This window comes from Arachis stenosperma, chromosome 4 (genome assembly GCF_014773155.1).
Source record: "Arachis stenosperma cultivar V10309 chromosome 4, arast.V10309.gnm1.PFL2, whole genome shotgun sequence".
Lineage (NCBI taxonomy): Eukaryota > Viridiplantae > Streptophyta > Magnoliopsida > Fabales > Fabaceae > Arachis > Arachis stenosperma.
The window spans coordinates 35,743,271-35,768,104 of record NC_080380.1 but is presented as its reverse complement, the minus strand read 5'-3'; the positions used below and the strand labels follow the sequence as shown (position 1 = coordinate 35,768,104).

Below are 24,834 nucleotides of genomic sequence, written 5' to 3'. Positions count from 1 at the left end.
TTCACGAAAAGGACAGAATCTGGTTTTACAGCGCTGCTAGTCTATGTGGATGACTTAGTGATAGCTGGAAATGATGAAAAGAAAATTGATCGAATTAAGAGGATCTTGGATGAGAAATTCAAGATCAAGGACATAGGAGATTTGAAGTTCTTTCTAGGGATGGAAGTTGCAAGATCAAAGAAAGGTATTGCTCTCTATCAAAGAAAGTATATGATGGACTTGTTAAAGGATATAAGATTTGAAGGTTGCAAACCAACAAGAACACCATTAGACTATACTGTGAAGCTGTCCAAAGAAAGAGGAGAACCACTACAAGACATTCAGCTTATAGGAAGCTAGTTAGGAGGCTCTTGTACTTAGCTAACACTAGACCTGATATAAGCAGTTGGAAAGATCAGTCAGTTTTTGGACTACCCAACCACACAGCACATGCAGGAAACACATCATGTGCTTAAGTACTTGAAAGGAGCTCCAACAGCAAGGTTGTTTTTCACATCAGAACCAGATTTCAACTTGACTGGGTTCTCATATTCGGACTAGGCAGCATGCCCAGACACTAGAAAATCAATTTCGGCCTATTGTTTCTACCTAGAAAACTCACTCATAACATGAAAATCTAAAAAGCAATTGATAGTGGCTTCATCGTCCTCCGAGGCAGAGTATCGAGCATTAGCGAGTGCGACTAGAGAGGCACAATAGATTAGTTACATTTTGAAGGATTTGCATATCTCTCTTACCAAGGCTATCAACATCTTCTGTGATAGTCAGTCAACAATATACATAGCATCTAATCCTGTGTTTCATGAAAGGACGAAACACAGAAGTGGATTGTCATGTGGTGAGGAATAAAGTTCAAGAGGGACTTATTCATTTACTACTCATCTCAATCCATGAGCAAGTGGCTTATTTGCTCACCGAAGCACTTGCACCAACCGTGTTTGGTGGGCTCCGAAACAAACTAGGCATGATGAACATATATGCTCCTAACTTAAGGGAAGGTGACACTTGACCTCTAAGTTTGATAATAAATAGTTAGAGTAATATAAGTTAGGAGTCAATATATGCAGAATTAGTTAGTCGTGTTGATAATTATATTAGATGACACCTCAGCAAATTAGTTATTAGTTTGTTAGAAGGGTGCTGATCTAGTGCAACTAAGGTATAGTGTAGGTGCTGTATATATATGTATTTGCAACTTACCTGTAAAATGTGATTCACCATTTTATGCTATCAGGTATTTTGCAATTGTGCCTTTCTCTCTATTTTCTCTCACAAAAAGTATAGCTACTCACACTTGCAACACCTTGAACAATTTATTTCAAATTTTTTACGTTTTTCAAAAATTTCCATGTTAATTTTTTAAAAAATCATTATTAAAAAAAGTAATATTAAAAAACCTTGTTCATCGAAAATTTTTCATAATAATAATAATAACAAACGAACTGTTCATATTCCCAAGAAAAAGCAAATAATAATTTTCTTCCAGAAATAATCATAAAGTAAATTTCATTCTCACTTTTTCATAGCTTTAGCAGTTTACAATGATGCTCATTCCAAAAATTATATTCTTTCAAACTAAGGAACTAAGGACAATGTTCCGTCACGATAAAAAATGCACTCAACGTGTATCAGCCTATCAGGTTAAGCTGCGTAAATACTACTTTAACATTGCGGCTTTTGATATGGCAACATCAATCACCGAGAAACTTGCATTTTTTACTCGTGTTCATGTAAGGTCTAATAACCCATTCTATTTGAGCTTCAGCTTGATCCACAGTTCCCAGCTTTATCTGCAACGTGTTTGAGAAAAATAGAGACATTGGATTAATTGGTTAACAGTGAAAATAGCAACAAGTATGGCAATTAAAACTGGATTGGGACACCAAATAAAAAAGGAACTGGACTGGACCGATCTTTTCAGACCAAAAACCAGTGAACTGGCCACCCGTCCCATCCCATCCCATTGCTTCAATAGAGTTGATTATCAGTCTGATTTTAATAATCATGGTATTAGGAATAGGTTTGGTATCCAATAACAATCGGAACAATGCATTATTTTATTTAGTAAATATGAAATAAACATCAACAAGCACTAGCATCTTGAGATTATAGAACAATGATGGCTGTTAATTTTGTAATACATGGCGATATGGATAGTTTTATATAGTTCTTAGCGTAAGCAAGTGTGTGGTAGAAAGAGACAAAGACATACCAGGGTAAAATAGAAAGAAGAATCACAGAAACGTGACCTAAAGGTGGTAAAACTGCCTCAACTCCTTTAAAATAGTAGATAATAGAAAGTAGAAGCAGTAGTAGTCACTAGTAAGTAGATAATTTACGATTTTAATATTTGAATCTAATAAATTAAGCCCCAAAAATAAAAAAGGCGGCCCAAACTGCTGCTAACACTAATAGATCAAAATTTACAATGATATTGTGTTATTAAATTAGTTTACATTTTGTCAAACAGCTGTGTCCACAAACATATCCCAAAAAAATATATATCCGTGTAAGCAATTTTACAAATGACTGGGGTAACAAAAAGGATATTTTTAAATGTAAAAGTAAAATATGTAATCACAGAAAATTTTAACTTTTGGAGCAACATTACATCAACCAAAACAAAGAAACATGTATACACATGGAAAATGCAATCACTGAACTACAGTTTTCTTAAATTTAGTAGCATGTAGAGAGATGTAGTTACTTTGTTTTGAGGGGAAGATCATCTTTCCTCATAACATAACAACAGAGAAAGAAGCAATCAATGGTGAGGTTAATAGTAATGCAAACCTGATAAAGTCGCAACTCAAACCGCGGACCAATTTCCTTTAGTTCAATAGACTTTGGACCTCCATGCTTTTCATATATGTGATGCCTGTATAGAACAAACACTAGATAATGAGAAGGGAAAAAACACTAACCAGCACAAGTTCACTGTAACATGAATGAATAATGGATATTTATAAATTATAATGAAAGGTCAAATGCATAAGATTGTAAATGCAAAACCAACCTGAACGATACATAGTCAGACTGGTTGGAAAAAGTCACAATACGTTTTGTGTCTGGTTTTGGAACTGGGAAAAGATACTTTAGAATGTTGGCTGTCCTTTCACCTAACTGTTTAAAGTCCAAAATGAATTCCAAATAAGATGAGTAGTCAGAACAAAACCAGCGTAATTATTGCTATAGATAGTAATTACTTTCGATAATATTGAATTTGCAGAAGTATATATTCCATAAATATATAGTTGGGAAATTAGCGAATAGAAAAAGTGGCCAACATAAAAAAAATTCTAATCCCGAATCACAATGCAAACAAAACAAACCTTGCACCTTTATTCTTACAAGATCAATACATATATTTGTTCTGACCAGTAGCCTACTGATACTACATCTTTTTCATTCCAAATTAACCTAAGTTTGAATCTCGGTTAAATCATTTGTCATCTCTAAGACTAATTAATAAAAGCAACCCCATTAGAAACCCAACTATTTTAATAGATCAATGCTTAAAAAGTTGACAATGTGCCTTCTCCTAGTCCTAACCTGTGCTCAAATCATACTCTTAACGGTTTTAGCATCAGAGGGAAATCATTTAAATCACTTTAAAGTTTAAACAGTCAAGCTGCAACTGCTTCTAGTCCAATTCAGAACATTATGGTTCCAAGACCAGACAAGACACCATTGGCATGACCAGTAGATATCTGAAAGACCAATGGCAAAATGCAACAGACCACAGATCAAAACCATGGGCAATTTACCAATGAAATTCGAGCAAGTAAACAAAATAGAGATCGTGTTGACTTATGAAAACCTTAGTTGAGAAGTTATCAAAAATCAGATGTGGATAAGCCTCGGGCATTGTACCAATGGCTTTCTTGTCTTTGATTTCATGCCTTGTAACCTACACGGAAAAGAAACAACTCAGCATGTTGTCCGTACAAATATATATTACAAAAAGTAATACTTTTTAAGACCAACACTTACCACATTGAGCAATCCAAAATATGCAGTTGGACCATATGGCAGATGGCAGACAATTAAGCCATCCGGAACACCACGATGTTCATGAACCAACACAACATCTGTATAATCATGTGCACGGCAAGACTCTATAATTTCAGAAATAACCTAAAATGATAGCAACAACCATCCAAATACAAACACAAAACAGAAAAGAAAATCAGTTTATATTTTAGATATATAATAACGATTATATTTTAGCTGTATTTATTATCATTACTCATTAGCAAGAAAACAATAAATGGAAAATCAACCAAATAGTCAATTATTCAGATTCTGAACGTATACAAGAGATAATAAATGGAAAAAAACAGTAAAGGTTACAACCTGACCACCACGATTCATTCTTTGTGCATTCGGAAAGACATAACTCAGCTCCTGAACATAGAAAATTGAGTGTCACAATAGTCAAAACGTTATCCGGAATTTACTAAGACAGAAAAAAAGGAATAAATAAAATAGAACATTGTGAATATTATATGTATAAAACTATATATATTAAATTAAATAAAATAACTTTAGGTGTTATCTATCAGTCTTCCTAATTTTACAGCTAATATAAATAGGCTTATTAGTTACCCATTCAAATCATCCTATTTTTCTTTCTTCCTCATTTGACTCTCCTTTTGAGTTTGTTTGCTCCAAATGGAAAAAAAAAACAAAAAAAAAAAAAACATCTTTTTGTGTTACTTCCCTACCTTTTTTCCACTTTTCCTTTTTTTTTTATCTATACATAATTAGAATATAAATAAAATTCTCTTCTAGTTTGCACATGAAAACAATTGAAGTGAGCAAACCTTTACAAACTGTTGAAGAGGAGCACTTGGATCCCTAGAAGTGGTTAGCAAAATTTTAGGATCTTTTTCCGCAGTATGTGCATACTCATCGTCAATGTGTGTTCTCGGGACTGAATTAGACACAGCAAAAAGTGGAGACAAAATTTCAGCAATCACATCAATGTCTCTTTTGAAATAAATCAATGCAAACGAGAATAAAACATCAAAAAGGTTTATGAGGGAAAGGCAAAATAGCCTAAAAGCTTGGTGTACCAGGAGACAAAGGGTGGATTTGTGAGCTTGGTTTTCAGAGGGGAAGGGAAGGAAGTTAATCCCTTAATGGATAGAGTAGAGTTCATTTTACTTTTCAATCCCTTCCCATCCATCTCTTTCCCTCCAAGAGCCCAAACTCATAAACACACCGCAAGGAATGATACAAATAAAGCTATTTTCTCAATGCCAAAATATTCTTCTGTATACATGTTCTCATGTATGACGCTTCGATTAATCAGTTCACTGTGTCACATGTATTAGGAGTAAGGAATCGGAACAACTCAATGCTTTCAGTATGAATATAGTGCCTTTCTCAATAAAACATGACCTCTAAGACCTATAAAATTACTCAATCACCGAACAGGGGAAGAAAAAGTAAATCAAAACAAAACAAAAACAAAGAATGCCATCAACAATTATAAAAATCACCAACACTCACTATGATATGGGTTATTGTTGGCAACACTTGAATAATTAGAAAAGATACAATGTTTTCCCCTATCATATGCAGAGTTTTCACTTAGAGTTAAACTCCTAAACCAGACAAATTTTGTCTATTACAGAATTAACCTTTTACGTGGCATGAGTCAAGTTAGTTAACCATCAATTATATGTATATTCAGTGTTGTCTGTTTTGGTACAAAGGGGTTAAATAGAAAGCATATAAAAAACTAGCAAGGGTTATAGGTAATAACATATTGAGTTGTGTACTAATGGATTATTATGTTTGTCTTTAATAGCTTCTTACTAAAAACATTACAGAACTCATTGGGTAAAACAATGAATAAAATTAAATTATAAAACAACATAATCAAATTCATAAAAAAAATTCACTAACTAAATTAAAAAAAAATAGAAAAAACAGGGGAAGACAAAGGAAGAATATAATACCAGCTGTGTTTTCATCTTCGAGATCGATCTCTCGACGAAGTGCAGCCTCCTCATTCCTAAGCTCAGTAGGTATTGGCTTCCCTTCTACATAAAATTAAAATTAAACACATGAACTAACAATAATAATAAAAAATTTTCACCAAAACAAGTGATTTAAAATTAAAAACGGTAACGAAAAATTTCATATGGAAGGAAGGAAGGAAGAACCTTGAAGTGCTTCTCTGATCTTGCGCTTCTTTTCGTAGAGCAAGCGCTCTTTGCCTTCTAAGCTCTTCCTGTATAAATACTCCCTCCTCATGCGAATATTTCTACGCAACATTTTGGCAGCAACCACACAGACCCAAAGTGACACGCAGAGAAGAGACTGTTCGGAGAAGAGAAAGAGAGAAGAAGCTAAGCTTCTGGTGGTACACTGGTGGCGGCGGAAGGAACGGAGGCCACGGAGGAAGAGTGAATGAGTGAGCGAGACGGGAGAGACGTTGAGTAGGAGAGACGAGAGAGAGAAAGCTTGAGAGTTGAGCTTTTAGAGAAGAGCGGACAACCAGGCGATGCCTGACCACGACGGACGGCGGCAGTCCTTGCAGTGGTGGTGGAGAAGCTAGGTTTCAGGGTTTCAACTTTGAGCTTTCTTAATTTTGAACCGCAGAGAAGGGGAAGGAATGGATTCTGATGCCCTTTCTTTCTTTTAAATTCAAAACGTGGTCGTTTATTGTAACCCAGTCGGATCTTGGTTCGATCCAACCGGTTAATTCCCGACCGGTTTAGTGATCTATAAACGGTTTTTAAAATTTCAGTTTTTTTCTTAGGACCGAACTGATAGGTGTTCGGTACTTCGGTTCCCAATCTGAATAGTCTCACTATCCGATTCCATCCGATTTTCATAATCATGATCATTAAGTTTTCAATAGATCTAATCAAGTTTGACACTATGCCCAAAAAGTAACGCGGTTTCAATTCTTGAGCCAAAAAAAAAATAAATTCCATCAAAAATTTAAACTTATAACAAATTCCTTATTAAAAAAAGCAATTGTGCTTAATATTATAATTTGAAAATTTATAAATTTAAAATTACAATTATTTCAGATTTATTGGTATTTTTTATTCGACAAATTCATCATAATTTTTTAAGAATTCATTTGATATTTCATTTATAACTATTTTGTTTTAAGTCGACTTTTCTAATCCAATATTAATTCTAAAAGCTGGTCTCTAGTTGGCATTTTCCAATTCGACCAGCCAATCAGCTATTGTTTATGTAGCGTCTAAAATGTGTAAATCTCTCTTGTATAATATCTCAAAATGTGTAAATATATGCTTTAAACTTTTTTATATTAGTCACTCTTCATTAATTAATCAATTATAAAATACGAATAAACTATCATTTTTTATAATCAAATATTTGAATATTGAAAAATTTAATTCATAAAAAAATAAAAAATAATACTAACATTGTATCTGTTCCAAGATAATACATAAAACCAATGTGATATATGCCTAGATGCGAGGTTTAGATTTCTTTGGATGAATGTTTCGACTTATTTGCTAGGATAGTAGATTTGTATGATGTCTTTGTTTAAACGGTCAAAATATCTACAAGGGACATCCATACTTAAATTAGCAAGAGTTTTTGACAAGTCTAAGTAAATTGGGATTGACAAATACTTAAATTTAGTGAGGCATTTATAGAGGCGGGTGATTACTTAGCCACCACTCTCAATTCTCCTCATTTACTGGACAGCATCTCCTCCAATATATGGGGAGTTATCTCACGTTAGAGTAATGGATAAATTGAGACGAATATCTGGAGTAGTGGGTTGACAAGGTCTTACTTGTCGCCCAAGTCGGGTCGGGTACGATTCATAGATCTCGTACCCTCGAGTAGGTCGGGTGGGTCGATCCGTGTGATTAACTAGCACAATTTGCGTGGATCTGTTGGGTTTTTTGGATTCATTGTTGAAGTGAATGTTTATTTGGACCATGGTTTTGGTTATAGTATAAACAATGCCCGTACTCGTGATCGAGCTTACGGAAATTAGGATTTGAGCAAAGAAAGTTGTCATGTTATTGTCATTTTGCTTATTTGTTAAGAAGTCGTATAGATGCAAAACTTCTTACTTTGATAGGTCAGTATGCTCGACGTGATTGAAGCAATGTAGTTAGACAGCTCGACGTGATTTGATGGGACTGTCGCTTCGTTTTTTCATAATTGTCACTCTTCTCCTTCCAAGTTCCTGTTTTTCTTTGTTTCCATTGGTGCTTCCAAGATTTTCAGGCATTCTTTGTTGCGTTTCTTGCCACTTCAATTTTAAGGTGGGTGTTTTTTCTTCTTCCTTCTCTCTTCTCTCTGTATGCATTGTTGCTTTTTTCCCTGCTTTGTTCTTTGTGGCTTTGTCACATGCTAGTGATTCCTTTTTTGTTGATCTATAAAGAATGTTTCTGAATTTCTGAGAATGTCTCCATGAAGATTGTTGGTTTGAAGGTACTTGGTAATTATAAATTATTGTTTCTGGCAAGATGATGTTTGTTGCTGTGAGTGCTTAATCTTTGTTATTGTATATGATTTTTTTGGGCTTACCTTGCCCCTAAGGAGTGCTGTTGTTGCCTTTCCTTTCTCTTAGAATCTTGATGAAATGAGAGGGTTTTGTCATTATTATGATTATCTCCACTTCTAAATCTTGAATCAGATGGTGTGTGTCTATTTTATTGTTGGTCATCCACCACTTGTCAAAGATTAGACTCAGTCCCTGACAATGGTGCTAATACTCCGAAGTAATACTTGAAACCAAGGTGATATGAGTTTAGACATGAGGTTTAGATTCTTTTGGATGAAGGTTTCGACTTGTTCGCCGAGATAATGGATTTGTCCAACGTCCTCATCTGAACAATGGTAATGAGTACTTGTAAAAAATTTTGATGATTAAATTAACAAAATCTTTAGACAAATTTAAATGAATTGTGATTGAGAAATTCCTGAATTTGATAATAGGTGATTGCACTCTCAATTCTCTTCATTTACAGTAGTGGACAACTCCTCCAATATCTGATGAGTTATCTCACATTAGAGTAATAAATGAATTAAAGACAAATATCTAAGATAGTGGGTTAACAAAATCTTACTTATCATCCAAGTCAGGTCGAGTATAGTTCACAAAACCCATGCCTCAAGTAAATCAAGTAGATCAACCCATGTGGTTAACTAGCACAATTTGTGTAAATCTATTATACTTTTTCTAGATTTCTTGCTGAAGTGAATATTTATTTGAACCATAATTTTGGATCATGGTATAAACCATATCTATAAAAAATAAACTTCATTTGACCAAAGTACCGAATGGTTAATTTTAGAATTAACTTCATTAAATATTTTCAAATTTTTTTTTATGTTGCTGTTTTTTTTTTAAACGATTTAAGATCTAATTTGAAATTCTTTTTGGATTATTTTACTCAACTTACGAGTTGTTCAAAAAATCTGTTGATTTTGAACCACAGGATGGATAGTTGTCATAGGTGATGAATTTGTTTTTTTATACTTCTTACTACTATATAATGACCATAAATCTCATGATAGATACCCAACGGTTCATAATGAACTTCGATAGGAGCTTCTCTTGATGAAATAATGCGCTGATCTAGCCGCCACCTTATCACCGGCAGTCTGCTCAGGGTTCCAAACTCTATGTATTCCTCTATCCGTATTAGCGATAAAATTAATAAGATTAAAAAGTAATATTTTTAAAGGATAAAATTGTAATAAAAATCAGTGTTTTAGGTTTAATATCTATAACAAAATGCTATACTTATATTGTGTCGTAGCGTGAGGGTACCTTTTAAAAATTTGTGCTCACTGCAGAGCCTAATGGCTTGTAAAGAGGTAAGAAAAAAAATTGGGAAGAGCAGGAGGGGGGGCCTAAAGCGGCCGACTTTGCCTTGCATTCCACTGCTCATTTTCCAGCAATGACAATGTGCAGTTTGCCTATGACCACTTGCTAAAAAAGCGGATGGATGGTTTTAAATTGCACCTACAATGGTGGTTGTGGTTGTGACGTGCTGCGAAAATTGGGATTAAAATGGTATACATAGTAAAGGTTGCAATTTCCGCTACGGTTCCAATGCAGTTAATGGCTAAACAACAATCTTGTGACCACATTGGTTACTTGAACCAAACTCCCAACTTCTTGTCAGAAACCTTCGGTAAGTGCAAAAGTTCGACCAGCTAGAGGAGGTGGCAAACCAGTTACAGCTTCTTCAATTTCCTGCATAGCATATGCAGCACAAAGATATAGCAACATTCTCCCAGGATCCCAATCACAAAGATCAGTGCTTTGAGAGGTTGAATATATTATTTTCAAGATTAAAGGTAGCATCTTACCTCCACGGTGTAACGTGCTGAAAAGTGAATCAAGAGGATTGCTCTGTTCTTAAACCGTTCGGCATAACCAATTATCTGGAAAACAACAGTCATAATAATAAATTGCCACTGAAATTTACATGATGCATTGACTGCTTTTTGATGCAGTATATAGCATACCTCAGACAGATGCGTGTGTCCATAATCTTTGGCATGCTCCACAGTGATTGAATTGTTCACGAAGGTACACTAAGAGAAAAGGAGAAAAGCCAGAATTAGTTCATTGAGGTTGCAAAACTACAATCTAACACTAATGTTGTCGCACAATGAATTGTAAACATTTTGCTATTCTATAACTTTGTCATATAAGCATGGTTTTGCAGGTGTCTATTTCTTCTTACATTACCATCTAAACTTAACCATTTATCAATAGTGCTTCTAGAAACGGTTCCATTTATATTTATTTTCCTCACTAATTACAATCACCAACCCTCACTAATTACCATCACTAACTACACATCATATATTATTTTTTATTTGCTCACTCATCATCACTCTTAAATCATGGCCACAATGTTTCAACATTAAACTTCTATAAGTAACACTTACTACACTTGAGTTATTTCATCCGATGATACATTCGAAGATTCGTATTGGTATTACTGTAGAAATTTAAAGTTCGTATTACACATTTATAAAAGTTTCAGTTCATTGTTATTAACTTTTGAGAGAAGCGAATTCTCAAACTTTTTCCAACAATAGATGAGTTTACACAACATTATTCCAACTAGGAAACCAGCTTGTTCGGTTAATAACTGACAAACAAAAAGAATCCAAACATAGTCCTTTTCATCCAGAGAGAGAGAAAAAGAGAACGTTAGTTGAATGGAAAAATTAGGTTACAAACTCTTTCCAAATAACATATACTTGTATTTATTTTTATTCATTCTAAATAAATATCATTTTCTTTCATTCTATGCAAGATTACTAAATTTATCATTAAACCAACACATACTTTCTTTGTTTCAAATAGAAAAAAGTATTATATAATATATACTACTATTTTTCAAAAAAATATATATCCATCTTAATCTACACATCACATGGGTCTAAGTCCAATCCATAAAGAATTATGAAACCTAACACACAACATATTCAATGATTTATAAGTTTAAACATGTTGGATAGATATCGTTCACCTCTATGACAAGAATTCTAGCCCGCAAAACATCAGTGTTACTTTCATCAACTATGAAATCTGACATGGTGTCTCCCGTGAATGCGATCTCAGGTTCTGTCAAAGTGTATGTTATCTGCCAAGAACCAAGCTTGATGATTAGCATGCAAAGTGAAACCAAAAGATATAACAGATGATCCACCACAACTTCTACCACAAATAGAGTGCAGTTGAACTTTTCACCAAACTTCCATGTAAATGATGCATGGATTATAAACAATATTCTTAAGCACAAAAATTAATTTAGAGAATCTGGCTCAAACCAAGAATAGAAAATGGTATCTATGATTTATACTATACCGCAAACTGTTGGTATCAGTGTATCTCAGTAACAATAACATGGATTTACTGAGGAAATGTAGAAAAAATCTTAGGAAAACAAATACAGATAGTTCCTGGTATTCAAGGGGATCTGGTTTCTCCCCACAAGTTCATTTCCTTTTATACTGCTCCTAAAGAATCAAACTTGCCATCAACCCAATCTACCCATGAGTTGGTAGGTTGTTAAAATTTGAACCCACACATTGCATAACACTCCTCTCCCTCGTACAATGGCCCACACAAGCTACAGAAAGCTCAGTGCTTATGAGAATAAAAAATACTGAACAACAAATAACGACTCATTTGCCAATGTACTGCAAGAATATAACCACACTAAGTAATATGTAGTTCACCATTTTGAAGTTTAAGACCAAATATAAACAATACAAACATTATGTTAATAGTCAGCTACAAGTTATAACCTCCTCCGTGGCCATGGCCACCAATCACCATTCCATTTTGTGTGCATTTCATTCTTCTTATCAAATACAGATTAACAAAAGATACGGAAAAAATACCAAACAATTGGGACAGATAGAGCACCATTAAAACTGCAACAATGTACATGTTTCGAATTGTTGACAGTAGAATAGTGAATACTGACCTCCACACCCGAAGACTTCAAATTCTTGATTTCATTTCCGGAAAGACCAATGTACTCTGGTTTAAGTTTCTGCCTTACATAGTACAGTATATAACCCTGCCCCAAAAGAGTGCATATTAATTAGATTAAATGCATATTAAGTTTCTGTCTTACATCAAAATGCTTTTGGTTTCGTAGAAAGGGTGTTGCTAAAGGTCATTCAAAATTTATCTGGTGAATATGGTGACAAATGGAAGTTTGATAAACATAATTTTTAAAGCTATTTTCAAGACTTAAATTAAAACATAGATGATTTTAACTTAAAAATAAACAGCTTTAAAACTTCAAATATCGAGAGGATCAAGTAAGAGATTACAAAATAATAAAGCCTTTCAAAAATCATCTGCTATAGTGCCTCTCGGAATTGCCAATGGCACATAAACTGCAATGAGAAAGCATTATCAAAACAGCTACCCTCAGAGTGCACCAGAACCTAAAGCTACATTTTTTAAACAATGCCCTAGTCTATAGCACTAAGGAATATATAGCTTATGACTTGAGCAGCAATTGCTGGTCGGGTACCTGGCTGGATATAACATGGTAAGTCCGAAATGCTTTTACTTTAAGATCTTTTCTCAAATAAAACTCCTCTCCTGCAAATGTAAGCCATGTATTAGCAACTACTGCACATGATTGGAATAACTCAAAACCTTGGATCTTAGTTGCATAAGTTTGATTGAAATTAACCATTACCTACATCTAACCCAATCAAGTTGTGCTTGAGCTCTGAATGGTCCATTTTCCTATGGACTTCAAAGAGTTTCTCTACATCCTCTTTTACTGAAATTGGTACAATAATTGTTGGTGGCTTCATACGGTACAGGCCACGTGTGGCAACATACATCGGTAGTCCTCCCTGATAAAACATTTGTATGTCACAAGACAGAAGTTCAACAACAAATTAATTCAGCCATACATTCGCTAGATAAAACCCCGATGCAAAATATTAGCATAAAGGGCAGCTTGCTGCACAAGCATCCCCGTTAATGCAGGGTTTGGGGAAGGGCCGCACCGTGTAATGTACGCAGCCTAACGTGATAATTACATCAGTGGCTGCTTCCACGGTTTGAACCTGTGACCCCCGTGACTTTGAGATCACACGGAGACAACTCAATTGGTTTTTCCAAGGCTCCCCTTCAAAGTATTAGCTTAAACAATAAACAAAAAATTATTCATATACTGGTTTGATAATATTATCACAATGTGATACATGTGCAACAAAATTCCGAACAGGATCTCATGCATGCATTATGCACAAAGAAGACTAACTATGTGATCCATGTGCGCATGGGAGATCAACAGAAAGTCTTGGGAAACGGCGCGAGGTGGGCAGCGACCGATGTCGAAAGCTACTTTAAGAGTGGGAAATATGATGCAAGTTTCATGGCCTCCAATGGACAGACCCCCAACTGGGTATCCCTCAATATTCAGATCCTTTGCTTTCTTTGAAGAATTTGGCTGCTCATTTTTTGGCTCCATAAACAATAACTGATATAACAGAAAATAAGAAAATCATAAGAGGAAGTAACATGAGATCAGAACAATTAGTATAGGAACTAGAACCATTAACTTAAAAGAAGATAAGAAATAGAAGCCTAATCACAGAGTAACTTAAAAGTATACAAGCGCATGATTCAAATTCAAATGAAATAGTATCAATCTGTTAAACAACACCGTAATAGTCTATTAGAGGCACAATATGCACATAACATAATTGACAATCCAAATTAAAAAAAAAAACACAACACAGTGACACACATTTAATCTTATTCAAACACAAAAATCACAAAGGGAGTATGAACACCTACGTGCCGTTTCTGTAGTCGTGGAGCTTTTGGGTCTAGCAGCTGTGGCGGTGGCTGGAAGTGTGCAAGCCCTTTTTTTCAGTTTTTTTTTTTTGGTATTGAGTGTGCAAGAGCCTCTATTTAGTACTTGGGACTTATGTTGGTTCTTGGTTGGGCCATTGGGGGAAGACGGGATTGATTGATGAAAAAGAGTAATATTTAGAAAAATCACTAAGACTCCTGTTTTTTTTAAGTTTCTCAAGGTTGCAAGAACCGAACCAGTCAAATAACTGGTTCAATAGTCCAACCAAGATCGAATCGTGGTTAAACCGATTTAATTAAGTATAAAATAAATTATTAACAATTCAAAATATAATTGTAAATATTTAAATTCAATGATTTTTAAGCTAATGAAATTCAAAATTTTACAATTTCACATAATAACTAGTCCATAATTTATTATTAAAAATCACAAACAAATTCAAACATCAAAGTTTATAACTAAAACAAAAAAAAAATCAAAAATCACATAAATAACAAACACAAACTTACCCAGAAACTCATCACATCAGCAACAAAAATTCAGAATCACAAAAATATTCTAATTAAAGTAATCAGCAAACATTTGAAAACACAAACTTACACAAGAAATTTCTAATTAGCTTCTCCAATATTCTGGCAACAAGCATCAAGAATCACATCCGCATATGAACCAATCTCAGCAACATTTTTTCCAAGATGTCCAAAACAAACCATCCCCTGCCCCTGAAAATCGAATAAGGAAAAGAGATTTACCAATGATTGACCAACTTCTATTTTAACATTCAAACCTTCTAAACAGTTCTCCTAAAAAATTAGTACAGCCTCAAAGAAGAAACTACAAGTCTAAAACCCAACTTCATGTTTCAGTTGCAGTTACAACAACAGCATACCTTCACCTCCGGCGACCAATGATCAATGGCACTCAGCGAACTAGGAATCACAAATCCCCAAAAGAGGATAATAACCTATGACAACAAAACCAATTCAAACCCCTGAATAGCTCAATTCTCAGTGCATCACAACGGGACAAAATAGAACCAAGGTTCATTCTTTTATCTTCCCCTTTGTGGTTGAACAACAATCAAATCTCTGTAACACTAGTTGCTCCGGAGAAACAAACCATACTCTAAATGAATCATATTAAAACGTAAGTAGCACCCTTTTGTACAAAATGCGCTTTACAATTTAAAAAAAAAAAAGAACATGATTTTGCCAATTATGCTGAATTCAATTGATACTCAATTTAACCTTTTCGAACTGCAATCTGAGAGGCGACGTTGGCAATTGCAAGGCTTCTGAGAAGGAGGAGTCGAGGGGAAGGAGACAGCGACAACAACGTCTACCAAGTGGCTGGAAGGTGACGATTGCGATGGCACAAAGACGAGAGCGAGGAAAGCGAAAACGGACAAGCTTGTGCCGGCGAAGTGAAGGAGACGACGGCGGAGAAGGGGAATGCGGCGCACAGCTGGCAGATAGCTGGGAGAGGAAGAAAATGATTTCAGAGAGTGAGGTAAGTGCGTTTGGGCATAGTTATCAAAACCGAACCGGTAATTGACCCGGTCATATGACGGGATCATCGGGTTACTGGTTTAACCGGTGGGTCGCTAATTCATCCGGTTGACCCAGTCATAATTAAATAAAAGTATAAAATTATAAAAATAAAATTAAAATGAAAAATTAAAACTTAAAATGTATGTATATTACTAACAATCAAATATCAATTCTAAGACATAACAAATGATGCAAAAAATAATAATAAATTAGTCAATAGCACAAAATACTTTCTCAATTTAAAGAACAAGAAAAAACAAAAGATAACACAATCATAAAATCAAATTTAAGAGGTGATCTGAAAGTCGGCATCCATATCTTCATAAAGCAAATTTGAAGCTTGAACAACATTTCCTTCATTTTGATTTGCATCTGTATCTACATTTGTGTATCTTTCACAAATCGATACAAAAAATAATTAATTCATAATAATACAAACAGAAAGTATGGGACAATAATTTAACTGAACAATTGCAGAGAGCATGAACCTCATTTTCAACAACAAATTCAACTATAATAATTTTTAGCTACAGAAGATTTATCTCGAGATGATTTACAGATTTACAACAACAAAAAATTTAGATAAGTGATTATTTCAGTAAGGCAACAATAGATTCAATCTCCAGTGATAGATAATAGGTAACAAATTCAACATGATTTACAGATTTACAACAACAAAAATATTTAACTAAGTGATTATTCAGCAAAAGAGCACCAAATTCAAGGTTCAATAAACTCGGTAATGATTTTCGGCTAAGTGATTATTTTGGCAAGTCAACAACAAATTCAAGGTTCATGATAATCAGTAACAAATTTCAGCAACAAATTCAACTTTAACAACAAATTACTTTCAGCAACATAATTAAAGTGCAGTGATGCAGCAACAAAATTGAAACAGAAAGAAAAGGGGGAACTCACCAAATCAGGTTGCGCAAAGAAAGCTGACGACGACGAAGGAAAAGCTGATGGCGAGGGAGAAGCTGACGGCAAGGCTCGAAACAAGAAGACGACAAGAATTTTGTTACCGGCTACGAAGAGCGCAGGGAAGGCAGAAATCGAGACCAGGTGCGAGACAGAGACCGTGAGAAGCAAGAAGACGACGACCACCACCACCCGAGGGACCAGATGCGGTTCCGTCTGCTTCTGCCGCCGGCTAAGCGAGCGCAGGGAAGGGAGAGCTTGAGCTGACGAGAGCTTGACAGACCGGAGACGAGAGGTGAGATACCGGAGATGAGACGAGCTGACGAGAGCTTGAGCTCGTGGGAGAGAGTGACGAGAAACTAAGAAAGAGTGTCTGAGAAAGGAGATAGCGTTGGGGGCTGGCGGTGATCTTCAGCAACTAGGGCTTCAGAGAGGGAAAGGGGGAAAGGGGGGAGGGGGGGTTGGAACGGTTCATTGAAAACAAAATAACCATGACCTTGTCAGGGTCAAATAAACCGGTCGAGTCACCGTTTTGATAAAAACCGGCCGGGTCAACCTGGGGTTCAGCGGGTTTGATGCATGATCATTGATCGGTGCAACGAGTAGTTCGGTCCAATCAGATAGTTAGGTGACCGAATTTCTGGTCAAACCGATCAAATCGAGCCGAATTTGATAACTATGATTTAGAGTGAGATTGTTTGAGAGGAACTGTTTCTTCTTTTTTAAAAAAAAAAAAAACTTCAAACGAGATCACTTTTAGGGTTTTAACCCTGAACCGAAAATCTTAAAAAATCCGGTTTGGCTCATATGGTTTAACAATTAACTGCTGATTCAATCAGTTTTTTCATTGGTTTTTTGTTAGGTGATTTCTTATGTCAACTGAATTGACTGGAAAATTAGTTTTCGATTAATTTAGTCGAACCAAATGATTCGGGTCGATTTTCAAAACTATGGTTTGGAGTTTAAAATTTTTAATTAAATTCTTGTAATGAAATCAACTTAAATTAGTCGAGTGATTATGTTGTCCGCTTAAACAACTGTTAGAGGTTCGAATTTCGCCTTAAAAAATTCAGTTCCATTTTTTCTATCCACAAAAAGAGTTTAAAAGTTTGTCTTCTGATATCTAAGTATTTCTTTCCCATTTTTGTACAATTAAAAAATTAAGGAAATTTATATTTTGTTTTTTCTAGTTTTATTCTATTTCATATTTTTAATGATAAAAAAGTGAAGTGTGTGCTTGTGGATTCATTTTCCAGGTTTTGATGGTGTTAGATAAAAAAAAAATTCTATATAATTTGAACTTTAAATTCTTAATAGAAACATTTTTTGTGCGATTTAATAAGCTAAACAAAAAAAAGAAAGAAAACAAAAGTCAGAAACTATTTAAATAGAGAGACGGTTCTACTTAAGACTATTTTCAAACTCGTCCCAAAGAGGGAAAAGTTTCACTTGACGAAGTTATAACTCCATCGCTATCTTTGCCATGGTGTCCGCTACCATGTTTGTATCTCTTATAATCAAACGAAACTCAACACGCCAAATCTAATGCATGATATTCTTTATTTTGAACACCAATGGATCAATAAACCCAAAATCATCTTGATGATTAGTAGCAAAATTAAATGCATCTTCATAATCCCTCTTACAAATAACATTTTATTGACCCGCATCCCAGACTAAGATATAACCCCCCCAAATAGCAAATAATTTTTTTTATTATTACTCTCAATCATTCTCAAACATCCTCTTTGCCAACACTCGTTACAATCTCTGACAATGCAAGCAAAACCAATACTATCACCAAAACCAAGATAACTAGTTTCACAATTATCTTGAAAGTACCTACAAATAGATGATTCAAAAAACTACTTAAAATAGAAAGGAGGGACATATGTTGTAATTCAAAAACACTTCTAAACTCTTTTGCTAAAGTCAAACAAATCACCTTTTTTGGAGGCCAAGTCTCATGAGAAATAAAAATGTCATTATTCCTTACTCGCCATATTTGTCAAAGTCCCGAAAAGAACCTAAATGGATTTTTTCTGCATGATACAAGAACTAGTTCTTCAAATCCAAATGTTGACAAGAAATATCCAACCTGTGATACAAACTGTGCTATCGGACAATTTCGAATACAATGTAAAACTGATTCCTGACTAGAAAGGTATCTTGGGCACCTATCTGATAATGAAATTCCTCTTCTGAAGCGAAAACTTATAGTAGGAAGAGTCTCATTAAGACACAACCAAGTCAAAAACTTGTGCTTTTTTAGAATAAGCTGGTGCCAAAGCTAAAGCCAAATCCCCACTCCTCCTAACTAAAAAGCTGCTTACACAACCACAAGTAACCATTGCGTGAGTCATAGACTTTGGATGCAGCCCCAAACCAATACCCACCCGCTTCTGGACCCCGTTTGCACATTTAAATTGTAAAAAAGAATGTTATCTTTCAGTTTCTAAGATGCATGGAAATAAAGAGTCTCTAAATACCACCTACCAACTGACCAAATATTCTGGTTTAAATCAGAAATGTGAAACATAATCTATCTCATTAGATAACTGCTCTTCTCTCTTCTAGCTAGAAAATAAAAAATTTTGGTTCAAATTTTCAATACACCAAGCAAATTCATCCTTTTCTTTAAGCCTTACAAAGACTCTTCCAAATGTGAGAGTTCTTGTTCTTAGGACAATCAAAATAGTCTTTTTGAGATAATCGGTATTTGATATCCAACAATTGAACCTATAACTTGGTTAGCTGATAGAAGTAATATAAGCATGTTTAAAGGCTTTTTTTTTTTTGAAATAATAATAAGAGACTTCAAAGAGAGAGAGGGAGGGGGGAGGGGGGAGAGGGAGAGAGAAAGAAGGGGGGGGGGGGGGAAGGGGGTTTCTTACAATGAGCAATTGCTAACGTTAAATTATTAATATGTATAAGCAAATCCAATTTCAACAGCTTTGCCTCACTTCGTTTTCTTTGGGGTACATTATGACAATGAAGCTTGAATCTAAACTACTCCTAGTGGCTCACCTGTTAAATTATTAATATGTATAAGCAATTGCTTCACTTTCATTATACAACAAAAAACACTATATATTATATAACCTTCTGTTAAAAAAAATAAAACCCTAAGGCTTGTAGTTAAGAATCCTCTTCAATCACACTTTACCAAAATCAAACCCTAAGGCTTGTAGTTAATTCTACAAATACATCTCACCCACGGAAATTATCCCCATTTCTACCCACATATAAAGCACCTAACACAATCAACCCTAAAATTACCAACAACCAACCGAATTCTAGATCTATCTACACCACAAACCCTAAAACCAAGAAAAAAGATTAAAAAGTACCGATTGGAGATCAATGGTGGGCGGCGGTGGAACCGTGTGCCTTAGCGAGGCGCTCGTGCTCGAGGTGCTCGTAGTGGCGGCGCTCCTCGGGAAGATTAACGAGGTAGGACAAAACCATGCCGCCGAAGCAAACATGGTAGAGTGGATCAGGAGAACTGGTTTCGATGTACTTGGTGTAGTAGTTATCCAAGCCACGGTTAAAGGAGTTCTTGATGTAATCGAGAGATAACTTGGGCTTGATGTAGTTGGGAAGCTCCTTCACCTTCAAACCCCTGATCTCGTTGACGAACTTCCTCAGCGCCATTTGGGATCCTCAAAAACCCTAGAAAATTGGGGGAGATTGAGAATAAAATGCTGATTCTTGATAATACTATTCTTTTGTGCTATCATTCTGTACTATTCTTGATAACATAATTCATAATAATACAAACAGAAAGTATGGGACAACAATTTAACTGAACAATTGCAGAGAGCATGAACCTCATTTTCAACAACAAATTCAACTATAATAATTTTTAGCGACAAAAGATTTATCTCAAGAGATGATTCACAGATTTACAACAAAAAAAAAAATTTAGATAAGTGATTATTTCAGCAAGACAACAATAGATTCAATCTCCAGTGATAGATAATAAATAACAAATTCAACATGATTTACAGATCTACAACCACAAAAATATGCACCAAATTCAAGGTTCAATAAACTCAGTAATATTTTCGGCAACAAACAAACTTAAAAGCTAAGTGATTATTTTGGCAAGTCAACATCAAATTCAAGGTTCATGATAATCAGTAACAAACTTCAGCAACACATTCAACTTTCAACAACAAATTACTTTCAGCAACATAATTAAAGTGCAGTGATGCAGCAACAAAATTGAAACAGAAAGAACAGGGGAGCTCACCAAATCGGGTTGCGCGAAGAAAGATGACGGCGAAGGAGAAGCTGATGGCGAGGGAGAATCTGACGGCAAGGCTCGAAGCAAGAAGACGACACTGAAGACCAGCCCACCGGGATCTGTTGCCTCTGCTACCGGCGACGAAGAGCGCAGGGAAGGGAGAGATCGAGACCAGGTGCGAGACAGAAACCGTGAGAAGCAAGAAGACGACGACCACCACCACCCGAGGGACCAGATGCAGTTCCGTCTGCTTCTGCCGCCGGCGAAGCTAGCGCAGGGAAGGGAGAGCTTGAGCTGACGAGAGCTTGACAGACCGGAGACGAGAGGTGAGAGACCGGAGATGAGACGAGCTGACGAGAGCTTGAGCTCGTGGGAGAAACTGAGAAAGAGAGTTCGAGAGAGGAGATAGCGTTGGGCTGCGGGTGATCTTCCGCAATTAGGCTCCGTTTTGGTTCATATATATTACGAGACATAGGCACCAAAAAGATAGACATTTTTTTTTTTTGGTGACTACCAAAAAGATAGACATTTTTTTTATGAATTGTGTTTGGGAAAAATAAAGAATAAGACACCTATATTTCAAAAAATTTTAATTATTTTTTGTTCAACCACAAATTTTATTACTATTATTGTATACTTATTACTTCAAATACTGCATATCATTATTATTGAATTTTTATTTCTTTTAATATTTTTTATTTCTTCTAATATTATTTTAAATTATCATTCAAATATTAAATATATAATTTTTTTAAAAAATAGAAAACTAAAGTTTAGAATTTATTAAAGATTAATCAAAATTTAAATAAATAAAAAAATTAGGGTTAAGTATGATTTTGGTCCCTAACGTAGGGGCCAAAAATTTATTTCGTTCCTTGGCTTTTTTTCGCTTCAAAAAAGTCCCTGAGGTTCCGATTTGTTTTAAAATCGTCCCTCGGACGATTTTACCCCTGTGGTCGTTAGGTTTAGATATGACCGTTTTAACGGATATGGGAAACGTTAATTAATATAAATAAATAATAATAGAAGGATTAAATCAAGAAAGTGAATGAATGTGAAGTGCAGGGGAGGGAGGAGTAACGACGGGAGATGCTGCTGAAGGTGGACGGCTAGGGTTCACGAGACAGTGGCGTCCATGGCTTCCCAAAGCTCAAGAGCCTCACGTTTTCGTTTAGATGCAAAGGAGTTGCTTTGTGGCCATGGTGAGAGGCCGATTTTGCGAACTTCATCGACGAAGGATAACCCTGGACGAAGATTCTGGGGTTGTGTATACTATAAGGTAAAGTGTTCTTCCTATTTTGCTATTGTGGGTCTGAGAATTTGGGATTTCTTCATATGTTTCTATGGCTCCTATTAGGTTCAGGATGGGTGTGATTTCTTCAGATGGGCAGATCCGGAACCTGGTGGTGGTCACCAAGAGGTTGAATTTGCAAGAAATAGGAGGAAGATAACGAAGTTGAAGGCAAGATTGAAGGAGTTGGAGACGAAGCTTTGGGTTGTGGCTGCTCTATGTATTGCTGGGTAGGTGGGGTTTTTATTCTTATTCCTGTAGAATCATTACAACTTAAAGCACCCGAATGGAATGCACTTAGGTTATAGATGATTTGGTAGGAAATGTTATGAGGTTTTCTGTGTTGTGTGGGTAGAGTTTGAGAGTATTCTGTGATGTTACAATGGTTTAGGTTTGTAGTATCTTTGAAACTGTTTGAATTAATGAAACTGTTTGAATTAATGAAGGAAAGTGTTGTTTACTGTTGCCCAAATTGTCACCTTCTTTAATGGTGGAGTTGTGTTATTTTGTAATGTAAAAGTAGTTTATGAGCAAAGCAGAAAAACATTCAATACAAGATCTGAAATTTCAATAATTAGTAATGGAATATTTCATTTGATGAGTAGTTAAAACATACAAAAATATTTTGTGGTTGCCTTCACATGCCTAGTACCAAAAAACAGAGAAGCAACACTTCAAGTTTTCTCAGGAACTTAATGCCAAAATATAGTTCTCAAACCAAAAAACAGAGAAGCAAGACTTCAAGTTTCCTCAGGAACTTAATAACAAAATTACAGTTCTCAAACCAGAAAACAGAGAAGCAACACTTCAAGTTTTCTTAGGAACTTAATACCAAAATACAGTTCTCAAACCAAAAAACAGAGAAGCAACATTTCAAGTGTCCTAAGGCACTTAATACCAAAATAAAGTACCAAGATTAAAAACACTGCTTGCAAGTCATCAATACAAAAGTCACAAAATATTCCACACTCAAATCCTAAAGATTTCCCCACTGAGATGGGGGTAACTTGGCCATCAACCTCAACTTCTGCAGGGGTAGATGAGGTGCACTGCATTGAATGACAGAAAAGGGCCTCTTCCTCACAGATGGCTGGCTAGGAGGCTGTTTGTTGCTGGTGGAGGTTGCAGCAGATGCAGCCTTGTTGTTGGGCTGGGCCACGGTGTTAGGCTGAGTGGAAGCTTTCTTGGGCTTGGTGGAAGCTTTCTTGGGCTTAGGTGCATCTGTGGTGGGCCGGGCTTCACGTTTCTTGGGCCTTGTAGGGGTTTTCCTGGTATGAGATGCTGGCAGATTGGGTGATGATAGTGTAGTATTCCTGTTTCTCCCTCCCAAAACTGTCTGACCAGGTGCCAGCTTAGGTGCATTCTTGTTGGCTCTTTTGGTTGAAGTTTGGGCCTACAATGAAAATGTAAATCATGGAGAAAGTTACACACATATCATATAGTAGTTAAATTATATAGATGGCTTAAATAATGGTAGTTGAACCCTAGAATAGCATGTCACAACCCCTCTTACCCTCTTCTTAGGCTGCCTGCAGCCGCTATTCTTGTGACCAACTCCACCACAATTGGAGCATCTTTGGACTTCTCCCCTCCGTGACACATGAGTCTGGCTTCTATTGTCTTCATCTGCAGCCCCTCTTTTCTTCTTCTTCACCGGTCTGTGGCTTGGCCTCCAGTATGGAGGTGGGATGACATCATCATATTGAGTCCTCTCCCATAGCTCCGAGCTGTTTACAGGGTGTATCACCTCCTGGTAGCACCTGATGTAGGCCTCCTTCTTGTAGCAGTCATCCACATATGACTCCAAATTAAGGCCTTTGAAGGTGATGCAGCTGATGGCATGAGGACAAGGAATCCCACTCATTTGCCATTTCCTGCAAGAACATTCACCAGTAGTAAGATCCACAACATACTTATCTAGACCACACATTACCTCGTAGTTGCTAGCAGATGACCAATAAGGCCTCCAGTCCCTAGCTAAGCTTGCCCGTTTTTCTAATTTCTTCCTAATCATTGGCATAATATTTCTTGGATAATTAAGAACCCTTTCCCTATTTGCAGCCCATCTAGTCATCATATAAACCCTAATATCCTCTAACATGCTCACAATTGGTTTCTCTCTTGCTTCTACTAACACAGCATTGAAACTCTCACTCATATTATTAACAAGACTATCACATTTAGATAGGAAGGTAAACCTGGATCTTGACCAGAACCTTAGTGGAATGCTATTCAAATGTCTAAATGCTCCCTCATTCAGAACTCGCAAATTTTTCATCTCCTTCTCCCAGCTCTGCCAATGACTTGCTTTAGCACACCTCCACATCTTGTTCTTTAGCTCTAAACCAGGAAACTTCTTCCTGAAGTTGCTATAGAGATGCCTAACACAGAACCTGTTATCCACCCCTGGAATGACCTCTTCAAACGCCGGCAATAAGCCCTGTTTTCAAGAAGGTAATATTTCAAATTGTTAGTTCA

General features: G+C 35.8%; 4 protein-coding genes across 8 annotated transcripts; 1 reads left to right on the top strand and 3 right to left on the bottom strand.

Annotated features, from left to right (window-relative positions):
* Positions 1–1,466: 1,466 nt before the first annotated feature.
* On the bottom strand, positions 1,467–6,634 carry LOC130973137 (uncharacterized). Its single transcript, XM_057897551.1, has 9 exons — positions 6,177–6,634; positions 5,970–6,053; positions 4,827–4,936; positions 4,357–4,407; positions 3,994–4,137; positions 3,821–3,910; positions 3,017–3,123; positions 2,794–2,878; positions 1,467–1,790 (listed from the first exon to the last, which is right to left on the bottom strand). The coding sequence occupies exons 1-9, from the start codon at positions 6,286–6,288 to the stop codon at positions 1,692–1,694; spliced, it is 882 nt and encodes a 293-aa protein (XP_057753534.1). The 5' UTR covers positions 6,289–6,634; the 3' UTR covers positions 1,467–1,691.
* A 3,076-nt stretch (positions 6,635–9,710) lies between these two features.
* LOC130974031 (tRNase Z TRZ1-like) lies at positions 9,711–17,268 on the bottom strand. Of its 2 annotated transcripts, XM_057898752.1 has the most exons (12): positions 16,814–17,268; positions 15,593–15,820; positions 15,235–15,309; positions 14,946–15,067; positions 13,788–14,006; positions 13,212–13,374; positions 13,041–13,111; positions 12,480–12,575; positions 11,517–11,630; positions 10,498–10,566; positions 10,339–10,413; positions 9,711–10,222 (listed from the first exon to the last, which is right to left on the bottom strand). In XM_057898752.1, exons 5-12 carry the CDS (start codon positions 13,995–13,997, stop codon positions 10,148–10,150), a joined length of 873 nt encoding a protein of 290 aa, XP_057754735.1. In that variant the 5' UTR covers positions 13,998–14,006; positions 14,946–15,067; positions 15,235–15,309; positions 15,593–15,820; positions 16,814–17,268; the 3' UTR covers positions 9,711–10,147. The 2 variants fall into 2 exon arrangements, with proteins under 2 accessions (XP_057754735.1, XP_057754736.1); XM_057898753.1 differs by lacking the exon at positions 15,235–15,309.
* A 1,157-nt stretch (positions 17,269–18,425) lies between these two features.
* Positions 18,426–21,509, bottom strand: LOC130974032 (uncharacterized). 4 transcript variants are annotated; one of them, XR_009084383.1, is made up of 4 exons: positions 21,072–21,509; positions 20,167–20,488; positions 18,762–18,858; positions 18,426–18,658 (listed from the first exon to the last, which is right to left on the bottom strand). XR_009084383.1 is itself a non-coding variant. In XM_057898755.1 (3 exons), exon 2 carries the CDS (start codon positions 20,468–20,470, stop codon positions 20,177–20,179), a length of 294 nt encoding a protein of 97 aa, XP_057754738.1. In that variant the 5' UTR covers positions 20,471–20,488; positions 21,072–21,509; the 3' UTR covers positions 18,439–18,858; positions 20,167–20,176. The 4 variants fall into 4 exon arrangements, 3 of the variants coding, with proteins under 3 accessions (XP_057754738.1, XP_057754739.1, XP_057754737.1); XM_057898755.1 differs by having other exon boundaries at positions 18,439–18,858; XM_057898756.1 differs by lacking the exons at positions 18,426–18,658; positions 18,762–18,858 and adding an exon at positions 18,865–19,141.
* Positions 21,510–22,200: 691 nt separating this feature from the next.
* LOC130974877 (uncharacterized) lies at positions 22,201–22,590 on the top strand. Its single transcript, XM_057899718.1, has 2 exons — positions 22,201–22,344; positions 22,423–22,590. Exons 1-2 carry the CDS (start codon positions 22,201–22,203, stop codon positions 22,588–22,590), a joined length of 312 nt encoding a protein of 103 aa, XP_057755701.1.
* The last annotated feature ends 2,244 nt before the right edge of the window (positions 22,591–24,834 follow it).